The sequence below is a fragment of the Myxocyprinus asiaticus genome, chromosome 1, assembly GCF_019703515.2.
Source record: "Myxocyprinus asiaticus isolate MX2 ecotype Aquarium Trade chromosome 1, UBuf_Myxa_2, whole genome shotgun sequence".
Taxonomy (NCBI): Eukaryota; Metazoa; Chordata; class Actinopteri; order Cypriniformes; family Catostomidae; genus Myxocyprinus; species Myxocyprinus asiaticus.
The window spans coordinates 67,626,792-67,642,278 of record NC_059344.1 but is presented as its reverse complement, the minus strand read 5'-3'; the positions used below and the strand labels follow the sequence as shown (position 1 = coordinate 67,642,278).

At 37.4% G+C, this 15,487-nt stretch overlaps 1 protein-coding gene across 1 annotated transcript; it reads right to left on the bottom strand.

The window, feature by feature from the left end:
• Positions 1-502: 502 nt before the first annotated feature.
• LOC127447995 (L-selectin) lies at positions 503-2,135 on the bottom strand. Its single transcript, XM_051710281.1, has 4 exons — positions 1,956-2,135; positions 985-1,320; positions 758-849; positions 503-649 (listed from the first exon to the last, which is right to left on the bottom strand). The coding sequence occupies exons 1-4, from the start codon at positions 2,086-2,088 to the stop codon at positions 521-523; spliced, it is 690 nt and encodes a 229-aa protein (XP_051566241.1). The 5' UTR covers positions 2,089-2,135; the 3' UTR covers positions 503-520.
• Between the last annotated feature and the right edge of the window lie 13,352 nt (positions 2,136-15,487).

The following is a 15,487-nucleotide window of genomic DNA, read 5'->3' as shown; positions in this document are numbered from 1 at the left end:
ACTTTGGGAAATGTTTAATGTTACTTGAATTGGCGCCATTTTATTGAATTTCTGTCTTTGTACTGTGGAGTTCAGAAAATGTTAATAAAGCATTATTGTTATACAGTATATTGTTTTGTTATATTGTGTTGCTCTTTCTAAAGAAGGAAATAAATGCGTTTTGACTGGAATTAAGTATATACTGTATAGAGTCAAATTTCAGCACTTTTAAACTATGAAAAATCATGAGATTAATTGAAATAAAAGAAAAATATCTACTGACAGCACTAATAAAGAATAAAATACATTTACAGCAGAATACAATCAATGCAGAGATAAGCACTAATCAGTATACTTCAGTCTTTAATGAAATAATGATAAAATTAAGATAAAATGTCTTAATTTAAAATGCATGTCCAGTATTTTTTGCAATAATTAAAATGCCACTAGCATTAGTTATTTTATAGCATGCTTTTGCTTAAGAAAGAAAGAAAGAAAGAAAAAGAAAAATGTAGGACGGCAGCAAAAATATAGTGGAGAGTTATTTTTCACATATTTGGTTTGTTGTTGTCATCTCTCGTTCGATATTTTCCTTCTCATGGAAGATCTTTTCATCAGATTGCACTCTCCATGTTACACTGGATCCAGAGTCCACTAGTGTCTGATTTATCTAGAGACAAGATTTCATCATTTATTTATTAATCAGTTTAATGGCTCTCATGACTTGAATCCCGGACAAGCCCCCGATATATTTATGACCCCAGCTGAGAGTCCTCACCTTCTTCTCTATGGCTTCCATCACTGCAGATTCATTCCAGTGTCCACCTGATTTCATGGCCACTCTCACAAACTGCTTTTTCCTAATTTGAGCTTGGAGAAACAAACAAAAATGAGTAATTTGTAGAATGTACAACATTCAGTATGATAGAAACAAACTTCACATATTATCGTGATGAATGACAGAAACTGATGTGGTAGAAATGTTGGAGAAATAAAAGAACTCACTGCAGAAGAAAGGATGTTGAACTGAGCATGAGTCGTCAGCGATCAACCCGTCATAATGGACATATGCACACTCCTCATTGCCATTGTCATTATCAGGCTGTCCTGCAATCCATTTCATAGAGGGCCATGACACTTGAGTCTGATCTGACCACTGCCAAAAGCTTCTGGACAAACCGATCCAGGCCTCCCCATCCCAAATTATTTTAAGGACAAGTATTATGTTCACATTATCATCTGCAATCGTCACCAGGTCTGTGTAGTGTGTTCTGCAGTACTGTTGAGCATCACGCCAGGTCATTCCAGTTCTAATGTACTTCCATTGCCACATATCATTTTCTGTAAGGATGCAGTATTGTGGTGCAAGAAATAGTCTTTTGAATGTTTGAAAAATGGAAGTATAGATTCATTGCATTGAGTGGCTGGTAAGTTTTACACATTGCAGTTTGCTAATGATCAATCCACAGTACCATACTAAGATCAACAGACAATTCTGAGGCATGTTTTTTGGGACACAAACCTTTATCCACAATTTGGAAGACATTATAAAATAGAGAGAAAAAACAGTGCTAAATGCAAAAAAATAAATAAATGCATTTAAACATATAGTCATGCTTTTATGATTTCAAAACTAATAGGCTTGTCAACTTCTTAGGCAAAACACTTTTCATTTCTTTAGCTGTGGATGTCAAAGTTTGTGCGTCCAACCAAACTCTACAATATTTTGGCACAAATTAATCTATCACTTTTTTGAAGCTCATCAAATTAGACAGATGTCAACATGGACGAGTTGCGTGACATGCCCTCATCTTTGAAGAACAAAACTTTGCAATGTAAAAGTAAATATGACCCAGAATATATATTAAATATGGGTTTAAATGTTTTTTTCATGTATCCCTACATGTAGATACTACTTTAAGTGATATTAGAGAAGAGGTGCAAGAGTTAATTCTGAGAAATTCAAAGAGACTCACCATTATAGCATAGAAAATATTTAACATCTTGACAGTCTGCATCACCCCATAGTCCACTGCTTTTTAAAAATGCACAGGCCTCTTGCCCCCTGTCCATGTTCGGCTCCTTAGATTCCCACTTCTGATATTTCATCACCTCATTTTTTAAAGACCAACGCCAAAAGCTTATGCCCAACCCAACCCAGGCCGCAGATTTAAAGTTCATGTCGTTCACTTCCTCCTGTATGTAAGACCTGTCTTGAACGCTTTGAACAGTGGCCAGATCGAGATGTTTCTCTCTGCAGTACAGTTGGGCTTCAGTCCAGGTCTTTGGTTCTTGGATTAAAATAAAAGGATGTTGAGTGCATGCGGTCTTCAAGAGGATCTCTGTTGACAGATGTCACAGCAGAAAGATTAACTGTGGTAACAGTTCCTCTTAATCTCAGAACAAAACCCAATTTCTCTTTAGTTTCTCTCAAACTCATGTTTGAATTTACCTAGCAAAAACAGAAGTTGAATCTGGATCATGTCTTCTGATAGTTGCTCACAGGTTTGTTCACTGAAATAAATAAAACATGGTTAATTTCTTTCAATTAAAGTTTTTCGACTGTGTCCACAAAGACTACATGTTCTTTAGAGTCTAAAACGCCCATTTTTATTTATTTATTTATTTTTAGAATTGCAGATTACTTTGTACTCTTTTGTGTACCCTTAGTCCTTTTTATGAAATACTCTTTGTGAAAAGTGGATTAAGCAACCAATTTGAAAAATTTGACACTAAAGCAAAGGCCAGCACACTCATCATATAATACATTACAAATGAGAGGGAGTGCAGTGCCATACCATTGTGTGGGAAACACTATATGAGTAAATCTGACTCTACTTGCATAATTTAAATTGTATAGTAGTTTGGGCTTTCAAAAGATTAAAATACCTTATCTCAAATTTAGCATATACTGTATTTGTGTGCATATGATCATTAGAAAATTTGCCAGTGTCCTTACTTTGTACAAACAAGTCTTTTGAGATTAAAGTAGAAACAACATCTCTATTGAATTGCAATCACAACAAATCCCAATTTCTCAATTTACCTGCAAAAATGAACAGGACTGAAGGTCGAATGGATCCGACTGCTGATTCTTACCAGTATATTCAGTTTTTACGCTCTACATGTTCTTTAACTTGCCTTTGACTATTTATGCATCTATGCATGATATTCTATGCAAAATCATTTGTCTTACATGGAGACTGATTTACATTCTGATTTTGCTTGCAATATGAGACTCTTCAGTCAAATAGCATTGCAAAGCATGGAAATATGTGAGGTAATGAGGTAATCTGAAATTGCACGTCAGAATTCATTTTTTCACCACTGACTTATAGTTTGTATTTTAAAATTACTTCATCCACACTTAATGTGCATAGTCAGCTATGAGTAAGCCATTCAAAGGTTGATTCCCCTCGAAAAGTGTAAGACTCTGTGGCTATTTTGTAAAACGTTGCTCTCATTGTTAGGCAGCCAAATACAGGAATATTGGCTCACCAATGGCGCAAGTTTCAGGCTAGAACAATGGAAGACGAGTGGCTTGTTTGAAAAAAAAAACTTTTTTTTAACATTTTAACATTTTGATTAAATATTGCAAATAAACCTTAAAGTAGGAAAATGTACTTGGTTGATCTGGGACAATTACAGATCCAGTTACAAAAGCAAATTTGCGTGTAATGAAAAGAAATGTTCTGCTGCTTAAGCTAGCTGCGAGCTATAACATGCAACACAACAAATTACACTGCCTTTCAAAAGTTTAGGGTCACTTGACTGAAATGTTTCTCATGATCTTAAAAATCTTTTGATCTGAAGGCGTATGCTTAAATGAGTTTTGTAGACAAAAATATAATTGTGCCAACATATTAATTTATTTCATTATAAAACTAAAATGTTATTAAATTTATTTATTTATTTTTAATAGATAATTTGGACCAACTAATAAAGAAAAGCAGCCAATAAGTGCCCAACATATAGATGGGAACTCCTTCAATACTGTTTAAAAAGCATCTCAGGGTGATACCTCAAGAAGTTGGTTGAGAAAATGTCAAGAGTACATGTCTGCAAATTCTAGACAAAGGGTGACTACTAATTATATTTTTTAGTGACAACATAATTCCCATAGTTCCATTTATGTTATTCCATAGTTTTGATGACTTTACTATTATTCTAAAATGTGAAATAATAATAATAATAATGAAGAATGAGTAAGTGACTAAACTTTTGACCGGTAGTGTATACATTTATCACACTGATATAATCAATGGACAAGAATGTTTTGTGTATATTTTACTTTCAATAATAATAATTTTTTTTTTCTCTAATTATCCTGTGGGCCATGTTCCTGCACCGGCAGTATCTTCGAAACCTGGTTTAAATGGACTGTTTGGTGTTAAAAGGGGATTTTTTAATTTTTATTATTATTATTATTATTACTGATATGACAAAGTGATCTGGCATTGTTTGAGCATGTTAAATGATATTAATGCAGTTGTAGACTTAACAAATGATGTTAAGTCTACAACTACATTATGTTTAAAAAACAAAAACATTATTATAACATGCTTAAACAATTACAAAAATAACATTTCAAATAAAAGTTGACGTAAAACAGTCTCTTCAGACTTGAGTTGTGTACATAACCATTAGTCTGAATAGCCTGCAGCTTATCTTTCCTCATAAACCAGGACCACTTCTGCTCTGGCAGTTGCCTCACTCAGACACATTAAAAGGAAGATGACACACAGTAAAGTGGCATGGCAAACAGAAGAAACTGTTTCAAATTTCATAATTTCTTATTGTCAAGTTAGTTTCATTTATTTATCAAATTGTCCAGGACCACTCCCTCTTGCTCCTGTTTTTTTTATCAACACCCAATTGCACAAGTAAAGTCATTTTTATTTTTATAGCGCCTTTCACAACACACATCGTTTTAAAGCAGCTTTACAGAAAATCATGCATTAACAGAAAATGAAACTGTAATATCTATAAAGTCTTAGAGTCATCATTGTGTAGTTTGATTAAATACGATTGTGAATTGTGTATAAAAACAATTAAATAATAATTGTATTTATAACCCCAGTGAGCAAGCCGAAGGCGACTGTGGCAAGGAACACAAAACTCCATAAGATGTTGATTAATGGAGAAAAATAACCTTGGGAGAAACCAGACTCACTGTGGGGGCCAGTTCCCCTCTGACTAAACAACATGAATATAATGACAATATTAGTGCAAGTCTTGGTTTAAAATGATTAAACTAAGTAAGTGTTAAGGGTCAGTGTTTAAACAGATTTTGTATGAACTGTAAGATTAATGACTAATGTCTTTGAAGTTCATCCTGGATTAACTGCAGAAGTTCACATAGATGTATTGTCCTTTGTTAGTTGGCTGATGAAGGATTTTTTTGCTGTTAATTAATAGTCTATGTATTCCATTGCAAGTGTGTAGTCCATCAATAGACCGAGGTGATGCAGGCCAAGATCAGTTAGGTGCATCGCAGTTCAATCAGAAGGTCATTTCGGTGAGGTCTATGCTAAGTCCAAGGTTTAGGCAATGGCATATGATGCATCAGTTCATCCTCTGATGTCCATCGTAATAGACTGAAGTGATGTTTGGCTGGCACCGGCTGCTATTAGTCGTCATCATTCAGAGATATGTAGCAGTGGAGTCCAACACGAAGCAGAAATGGAGCTGCATCCAGCCGGTTCTGGTGACCTCAGGATAGGAGTCCCGAGGTTGAGACAGGGAAACAAATAGAATAATATTAGCATATATGCCATTCAATTTACTGCAGAGTTATAGATCACAATCAATGTTTCTGGTTTCTGGTTCCAGCAGACCTAACTAAAGCAGCCTAATTGTGAGTTGATGGATAAATTAGGTGTATGCCTGGCTAAATAGATGAGTCTTTAGTCTAGACTTGAACTGAGTGAGTTGGCTGATGAGTGAGTCGGAAATGTGCTTTTCAAAGGACAGATCAAATATAACACCTAAGTTCTTTGCAGAAGAAGACAACATAACAGTACATCCATTGAGAGTCAAAGTATATTTTAGCGGCTTTTGGTCCAATCATTAGATTTTTAAATTTTTTTTATTAACAATTGTATTGATTTCAATCATAAAACATATAAACATAACATTAAAAACAGAATCAATTATTCACATTAAACCCCCTCCCCCCCACCAGACACAAACACGCACTAATGTGGTCACCAACAACTAGAACATCAAAATAAAAATATAAAATAAAAAAAACAAGATATACATTCAAACAACACCAGTAATACACATATCCAACTAAACTACAAATCTCTCTCCACAGCCCCTCCCCGAGAACCCTCCAAAAAACCAAATACCCCCCTACCCCCCATTTCCTGACAAACAATTCCCATTTCCCCAGTCTTCTAAAAATCATCTCCTCAAACGCCGCCACCTCGCCAAACTCCCCACACCATTACCTATATGAGGGTGCCCCAGCCAACTTCCATCCCCTGAGGATGTTTTTTCTGCCAATCATGACTCCGGGTATGACCCAACTTTATAAATATCTGTCCACAATTTTAACAGCCATCCCATAAAATTCAGTGTCCAATACCTCACACATAAAGTTCTGAACCCCCAACCAAAATTCTTGGATCTTAACACATCCCCAAAAAACATCTGTTGTGTCCCCGTCTTCTTATTGGCACTGCCAGCAGGTGGGTGTGTCTTTAAGACCAAAACCATAGAATCTAGAGGGGGTCCAGTAAAATCAATGCAAAATCTTAAAGTGCATCAGATGAACCCTTGCATCTCAAGATGTAGACTTGATGCTTTTTAGAATCCTAGCTCACACTCCCTCCTCAAATACCAAATTTAAATATTTCTCCCATAATCTCTTGAGAGAAGATGAAGCTCCATCCCCCAGACTCTGAATTAACAGGGTGTAATACACAGATGCCTCATGACCTTTTCCAAAAGCAGTAATCACCACTTCCAGAGTATCTTCGGCTTTAGGGGGATGTATACTACTCCCAAAAATAGTACAGAATGGGTGGCGCAGCTGTAAATACCTAAAGAACTGAGATCTAGGAATCTTAAAATGTTGAACCAAATTTTCAAAAGATCTCAGCACTTCACTCTCATATAGGTCACCGAGTGTAGTAACCCCCTCCCAGTCCACTCTGACCAACAGAAAGGGGACTTATTAATACGTAATTTAGGGTTCAGCCATATGCTTGAGGCAACATTTAAATAAATGTCCGAATTAAACACTCTGGACATTTTTGTCCAAACCATGTGCAAATGCGAGATAACGGGTGTGACTTAACGTCTCCGGTTAATTTGATAGAAAGGCTTTGCAATGGTGAAATAGGGGAAAGGAATTCCTGTTCAATACAAAACCAGGGAGAGGCTCTCTCAGGTGGAAGGGACCGATGAGCCAAATGTCCGAGACTGAATGCATAATAATAAAACAAAATCTTGGGTAGGCCTAGCCCACCTTTGTCAATCGGCCTATGTAACTTGTTGAAATGTAATCTGGGACGTTTACCATTCCAAATAAAAGACTTCGCTATGCTATCAAATTGCTTGAAATAAGAGAGGGGGACATCTACAGGGAGAGACTGTAGCAAGTAGTTGAATTTTGGAATACAATTCATTTTAATAACATTAACAATAACCCCACCACCTGTTCCCTTGACCCCAGTCCTTCCCACCTTCTCCAGGCCATCTCTCCATCCATCCTACCTGCACTCACACACATAATTAACACATCTCTACTTACAGGCATTTTTCCCACTACATTTAAGCAGGCTCGAGTAACCCCACTGCTGAAAAAACTTGCACTTAACCCCACACAAGTAAAACACTACAGACCAATCTATCTCATCCCATTCATGGTGAAAACACTTGAAAGGGTAGTTTTCAATCAGATCTCTGCCTATCTCTCACAGAACAAGCTGCTGGATGACAATCAGTCAGGCTTCAAAATTGGACACTCCACCGAGACTGCCCTGCTGTCTGTCACCGAGTCACTAGCCTAGTTTCCATCCACTTTTCGTGCTTTTTTGTTATCGACAAAGTGAAAATGCGTAAAAATGTTTTTGCGAAATTTGCCATCTTCTGCCTGTTTCCATTCAAATGGCCTTTTATTGATAAAAATGGTGTGCATGATGATGTCATGCCTAAAAAAAAAACACTTTGTCACATAAGTTTTGATTTGGCGCAAAAGAAATCTGCCCTGAAGCCATTTCCATTTAGAAATGTGTTTTTCGCTAATTCGCCTGCCAGTTTTTTTCCTCCAAAGTTTTGACAAAATGGGGAGAGTATTGAGAAAATTCATTGAAATTAGACAGCTTGCTGTCATTTTAATTCACAAATAAATGCAATCAGAATATGAGGAATTGCAATCAAAAGGGAACAGTTACCCTTCTGATAGGACTGTAATATTGGTCCTAATGTTGCGCCTATTGCAAGTTGCCATCAGTTCCGACCCAAAAACGAATCGTCATGGCCCTGTTCAAGCTGGCAACCTGCACTAAGTAGTGGGGGAATTTTCAGTCTTAGTATAAGGACCATCCATCCATGTGTATATGCTGTCTGCACAGCTATTAAAGAAAAACTGATGCAGTGTAATATCAGGGTTTACATACCTGATATTTAATAGGCTATTTTGAACAATCATCTAATCTAAAGCATTGCCATATCAACTGCATTATGTCCCGCATATTTGTCCAGCAACTTTTAATGACCAACTGAACTTGATTGTCATCTCAAATTAATTTTAGTGTCATAATGCAATTTATATTTCTGAAGAAGCTCAGCAAATGCGATCCGAGGTAAAGAGGGCTAGATTAAAAAAATGTAAAAGTTTTAAAAGGTTCAAAAGCTTGTTTTCTGAAAGTGAACTCCACATTGGAAAAATAGTTCTGATAGTTTGTAGTCTTGAAGTGTAGAAAATGTCATTCAGCTGACTTTATTCGTCTACAGAACAGGGTACGGCTAATTTAAGTTTGTGTAAAGAAAAGGCATATATAGGTCTAAAAATATATATTTTTTCGTTTGGTAATTTATTTTTTTAATTTAATGCGTTTTTCGTTTGGTAGGCTAATTTATTTAATTGAATACAGGGAATTTTGCCAGCATTTTTTCAAAGCTAAACAATAATTTTGTAGAATTGGGCTATATGTTTGTGTTCCAAAAAAGCACACTGAAGCTTTTCTCCTAGTATTGTGTATTTATTTTTAATTTAAAACATCTTTGTGCACAGAAATTATATGTTTTTTTTTTGTGTGTGTTTTTTATTTTTATTTTTTTTTGGATGGATCCAGATCATCCGTCCTGATTCTACTGGACCTTTCTGCAGCTTTTGACACAGTCAACCATCAGATCCTACTCTCCACCCTCTCTATTCTGGGCATCACAGGAACTGTGCTTGACTGGTTTAATTCCTATCTCTCAGGTAGGTCCTTCAAGGTAGCCTGGAGAGGTGAGGTGTCCAAGTCTCCTCAGCTACTTACTGGGGTACCTCAGGGCTCAGTGCTTAGGCCACTTCTCTTCTCTGTATACACAACATCACTGGGACCCATCATTCTGGCACATGGTTTCTCTTACCACTGCTATGCCGATGACACACAGCTGTACTTGTCTTTCCAGCCCAATGACACCACGGTGACTGCTCGAATCTCTGCCTGTTTGGCAGACATCTTGTCCTGGATGAAGGAACACCAACTGTAACTTAACCTAGCCAAGACCGATCTCCTTGTCTTTCCAGCCAACCCTGCTGTTGAACACAACATCACCGTGCAGCTGGGTTCAACTACTTTAGCGCCTTCCAAAATGGTCAGAAATCTAGGGGTAACCATCGATAACCAACTAAATTTCACAGACCACATCTCAAAGAAAGCACGATCATGTAGACTCAACAATATCAGGAAGATAAGACCCTTCCTCTCTGAACATGCCACACATCTTCTTGTCCAGTCACTTGTCATAACTAGACTGGACTACTGTAACGCTCTCATTGCAGGCCTCCCTGCATGCAGTCAGACCCCTGCAAATGATCCAGAATGCAGCAGCACGTCTGGTCTTTAATCAACCAAAAAGAGCACATGTTACACCTCTCCTTGTCTCTCTTCACTGGCTGCTGGTTGATGCACTTATCAAATTCTGGCTCTGATGCTGGCATACAGAACAGTCACTGGGTCTGCTCCAGCACACCTAAAATAATTTCTGCAGAGCTATGTTCCCACTAGAAGCCTGCGGTCGGGTAAGGAGTGGCGCCTTGTTGTACCAACACAAAGTGGCACCAAAATACTTTCCTGGACTTTCGGTTTCATCGTACAACATTTGTGGAATGACCTTCCCAACTCCACCCGTGAAGCTGACTCACTTCCTGTCTTCAAAAAATGGCTAAAAACCATGAGCACTTAATCAGTCACAAAAAAAAATAAAAAATTCTTGTTGCACTTTAATCTGCCTTGAATATTACTATTCTTATGCTAGTAAAACTGTGTAATACAGCACTTTTCGTACCACTTTCTCCTTAAGATGATTAGCTTATAATGTATTCCTCTTTCGTAAGTTGCTTTGGATAAAAGCGTCTGCCAAATGAATAAATGTAAATGTAAACTTTTGTTTGATTTGACAATTCCTCGTTTACACATACAAAGTGGTAGTGGTCTGATAAATAGGACCTAAACCATGCTAATGCAAGTCCACTAATGCCAGCATAATTCTCCAGCCTATTCAAGAGAATGTCGTGATCTATGGTGTCGAAGGCAACGCTATGATCTAAAAGAACTAGAAGATAAATGCAGCCACGATCAGATGATAAAAGCAAGTCATTTGTAATTGTAAGTGCAGTCTCTGTGCTATGATGGGGCCTAAATCCTGACTGAAAAATGTTCAAATATTCAATTTCACTGTTTCTCTAATATTTTCGACATAAATAGTAGATTTGAAATCGGTCTGTAATTAGCCAATTCTCTAGGATCAAGCTGTGGCTTTTTAATAAGCGGTTTGATAACTGCCATTTTAAAGTTTCTTGGTACATGTCCTAAGGATAGCGAGGAGTTAATAATATTAAGAAGAGGTTCTGAGATTACTGGGAATACCTCTTTTAAGAGCTTAGTTGGTACTGGATCTAACATATATGTTGTGGCTTTTGATTGTTTGAAGTTTTGTTAGTTCTTCATGATCTATGACAGCGAAGGATTGAAGTTGCACGTGAAGAAAACATATGAAACTACAACGCTATCAAGAGTGCTGATGAAATAACAGAAAGTATAAATACCATCTTCTCTAAATTCTTCTAGTCTTTTTGGCTTAATGAGTATGTGAGACAATTCTGGAAGATTATTAGTGAAACTATCTGTAGTGGTTGAAAGAATAGTTCTACCTGAATGATAGCATGGTGTAGATTGAGTGACATTAGCTGATCACAACAAACAAGAGATGAGGTAATGATCTGAGATGTCATCGCTCTGCGGTAGAATTTCTATAGTATCAACATCAAATCCATGTGACAGAATTAAATCTAGCGTATGATTATAGTGATGAGTTGGTCTTGTCACATTTTGTCTGACTCCAAGACAGTTGAGAATATCAGTAAATGTTAATCCCAATGTGTCATTTTCATTACCTATGTGAATGTTGAAGTCACCAACAATTAAAGCTCAATCTACATTAACTACTAGATCTGATAGAACATTTGCAAATAGTCAGAGGGGAACTGGCCCCCACAGTGAGCCTGGTTTCTCCCAAGGTTATTATTCTCCATTAACCAACATCATATGGAGTTTTGTGTTCCTTACCACAGTCACCTTCAACTTGCTCACTGGGGTTCTAAATACAATTATTAATTAATTATTTATTTTTATACAGAATTTACAATCATATTTAATCAAACTACACAATAATGACTCTAAGACTTTATAGATATTACAGTTTCATTCTCTGTTAATGCATGACCAAGACATTTTGGAGCACTTCATGCTTCCTTCTGCTGACCAGCTTTTTAAAGATGCTGATTTCATTTTCCAGCAGGATTTGGCACCTGCCCACACTGCCAAAAGCACCAAAAGTTGGTTAAATGACCATGGTGTTGGTGTGCTTGACTGGCCAGCAAACTCACCAGACCTGAACCCCATAGAGAATCTATGGGGTATTGTCAAGAGGAAAATGAGAAACAAGAGACCAAAAAATGCAGATGAGCTGAAGGCCACTGTCAAAGAAACCTGGGCTTCCATACCACCTCAGCAGTGCCGCAAACTGATCACCTCCATGCCACGCCGAATTGAGGCAGTAATTAAAGCAAAAGGAGCCCCTACCAAGTATTGAGTACATATACAGTAAATGAACATACTTTCCAGAAGGCCAACAATTCACTAAAAATGTTTTTTTTTTATTGGTCTTATGATGTATTCTAATTTTTTGAGAAAGTGAATTGGTGGGTTTTTGTTAAATGTGAGCCAAAATCATCACAATTAAAAGAACCAAAGACTTAAACTACTTCAGTCTGTGTGCATTGAATTTATTTAATACACGAGTTTCACAATTTGAGTTGAAATACTGAAATAAATGAACTTTTCCACGACATTCTAATTTTTTGAGATGCACCTGTATATACAGTTGTGCTCAAATGTTTGCATACCCTGGCAGAAATTGTGACATTTGACATGAAAATATGACTGATCATGCAAAAAAACTGTCTTTTATTTAAGGATAGTGATCATATGAAGCCATTTATCATCACATAGTTGTTTGGCTCCTTTTTAAATCATAATTATAACAGAAATCACCCAAATGGCCCTGATCAAAAGTTTACATACCCTTGAATGTTTGGCCTTGTTACAGACACACAAGGTAACACACACAGGTTTAAATGGCAATTAAAGGTTAATTTCCCACACCTGTGGCTTTTTAAATTGCAATTAGTGTCTGTGTATAAATAGTCAATGAGTTTGTTAGCTCTCACATGGATGCACTGAGCAGGCTAGTTACTGAGACATGGGGAGCAGAAAAGAACTGTCAAAAGACCTGCGTAACAAGGCAATGGAACTTTATAAAGATGGAAAAGGATATAAAAAGATATCCAAAGCCTTGAAAATGCCAGTCAGTACTGTTCAATCACTTATTAAGAAGTGGAAAATTCAGGGATCTCTTGATACCAAGCCAAGGTCAGGTAGACCAAGAATGATTTCAGCCACAACTGCCAGAAGAATTGTTCGGGATACAAAGAAAACCCACAGGTAACCTCAGGAGAAATACAGACTGCTCTGAAAAAAGATGGTGTGGTTGTTTTAAGGAGCACAATACAACGATACTTGAACAAAAATGAGCTGCATGGTCGAGTTGCCAGAAAGAAGCCTTTTACTACGCCAATGCCACAAAAAAGCCCGATTACAATATGCCCGACAACACCTTGACACGCTTCACAGCTTCTGGCACACTGTAATTTGGAGTGACGAGACCAAAATAGAGCTTTATGGTCCCAACCATAAGCGCTATGTTTGGAGAGGGGTCAACAAGGCCTATAGTGAAAAGAATACCATCCCCACTGTGAAGCATGGTGGTGGCTCACTGATGTTTTGGGGGTGTGTGAGCTCTAAAGGCACGGGGAATCTTGTGAAAATTGATGGCAAGATGAATGCAGCATGTTATCAGAAAATACCGGCAGACAATTTGCATTCTTCTGCACGAAAGCTGCGCATGGGACGCACTTGGACTTTCCAGCATGACAATGACCCTAAGCACAAGGCCAAGTTGACCCTCCAGTGGTTACAGCAGAAAAAGGTGAAGGTTCTGGAGTGGCCATCACAGTCTCCTGACCAGAGCCACTCTGGGGAGATCTCAAATGTGCGGTTCATGCAAGATGACCAAAGACTTTGCATGACCTGGAGGCATTTTGCCAAGATGAATGGGCAGCTACACCACCTGCAAGAATTTGGGGCCTCATATACAACTATTACAAAAGACTGTACGCTGTCATTGATGCTAAAGGGGGCAATAAACAGTATTAAGAACTAAGGGTATGCAGACTTTTGAACAGGGGTCATTTCATTTTTTTCTTTGTTGCCATGTTTTGTTTTATGATTATGCCATTCTGTTATAACCTACAGTTGAATATGAATCCCATAAGAAATAAAAGAAATGTGTTTTGCCTGCTCACTCATGTTTTCTTTAAAAATGGTACATATATTACCAATTCTCCAATGGTATGCAGGGTTTGAGCACAACTGTGTGTATATATATATATATATATATATATATATATATATATATATATATATATATATACACACCATGGTAATACACTTGTTTGTTTATTTATTTTCAGACATGGTCTGTGATAGCCACGTGTTTATGACATGTGTCATAGTAAAACCATGGTATTTTTTAAAGTACCTTGGAGTACCATGACAGTATCAGGAAATATGGACATGATCAATCATTCAGTACCATGACATTACCCTGGTCACGTGATGCACGGTGCGAAGGCGCGATGAGAAAGTCAGAGCGTGAGGCAATTTTTTCCGCGAATGCTACAGGATCTTTGAACAACTTATAACGTGAGTAAGAGCAGCCAGTGGAGTTTCTGGTTCCCCCTAGGGAGTTGGTGCCCATAATATACGTATAGGGAGCGGCAGTACTGTGCTAGACTAATGGTATTTTTCTGAAAGCGATTAGTCTAATGGCTTATTAGTTTTCAACAAAACCAAACTGGCTTTGGCTGAACCTGACTGCTCCTTCAGTTTATGTCAATATTCTATAAAAGACTAATTTAATTTATATCACTGAAAGCGACGTGACATTATAATGAATACATCTGTCTACACTAGAGGTATGCAATGCTGGAAATGCGGTAGCAATCGAGTATTATTCTTTTGATGAACTTACAACTCAATGCATGGTGTGGACTTTTTATCTGACCTGTTACTCGTCTGAGGTAACGGTACTATGATGTTCCAGGGCGAATTCAAAACTGGATCTTTTGCTTCCTTGAATGGCACTCCTGCAGGAGGGGACGCCACTCAAAAATCTTGTACTTTACAAAAGTGAGAAAAATGAATCTTTGCCTTCCACAAGACTGTTAGCGTAGGGTACATTCATACAGGTGCATCTCAATAAATTAGAATGTCGTGGAAAAGTTCATTTATTTCAGTAATTCAACTCAAATTGTGAAACTCGTGTATTAAATAAATTCAATGCACACAGACTGAAGTAGTTTAAGTCTTTGGTTCTTTTAATTGTGATGATTTTGGCTCACATTTAACAAAAACCCACCAATTCACTGTCTCAAAAAATTAGAATATGGTGACATGCCAATCAGCTAATCAACTCAAAACACCTGCAAAGGTTTCCTGAGCCTTCAAAATGGTCTCTCAGTTTGGTTCACTAGGCTACACAATCATGGGGAAGACTGCTGATCTGACAGTTGTCCAGAAGACAATCATTGACACCCTTCACAAGGAGGGTAAGCCACAAACATTCATTGCCAAAGAAGCTGGCTGTTCACAGAGTGCTGTAT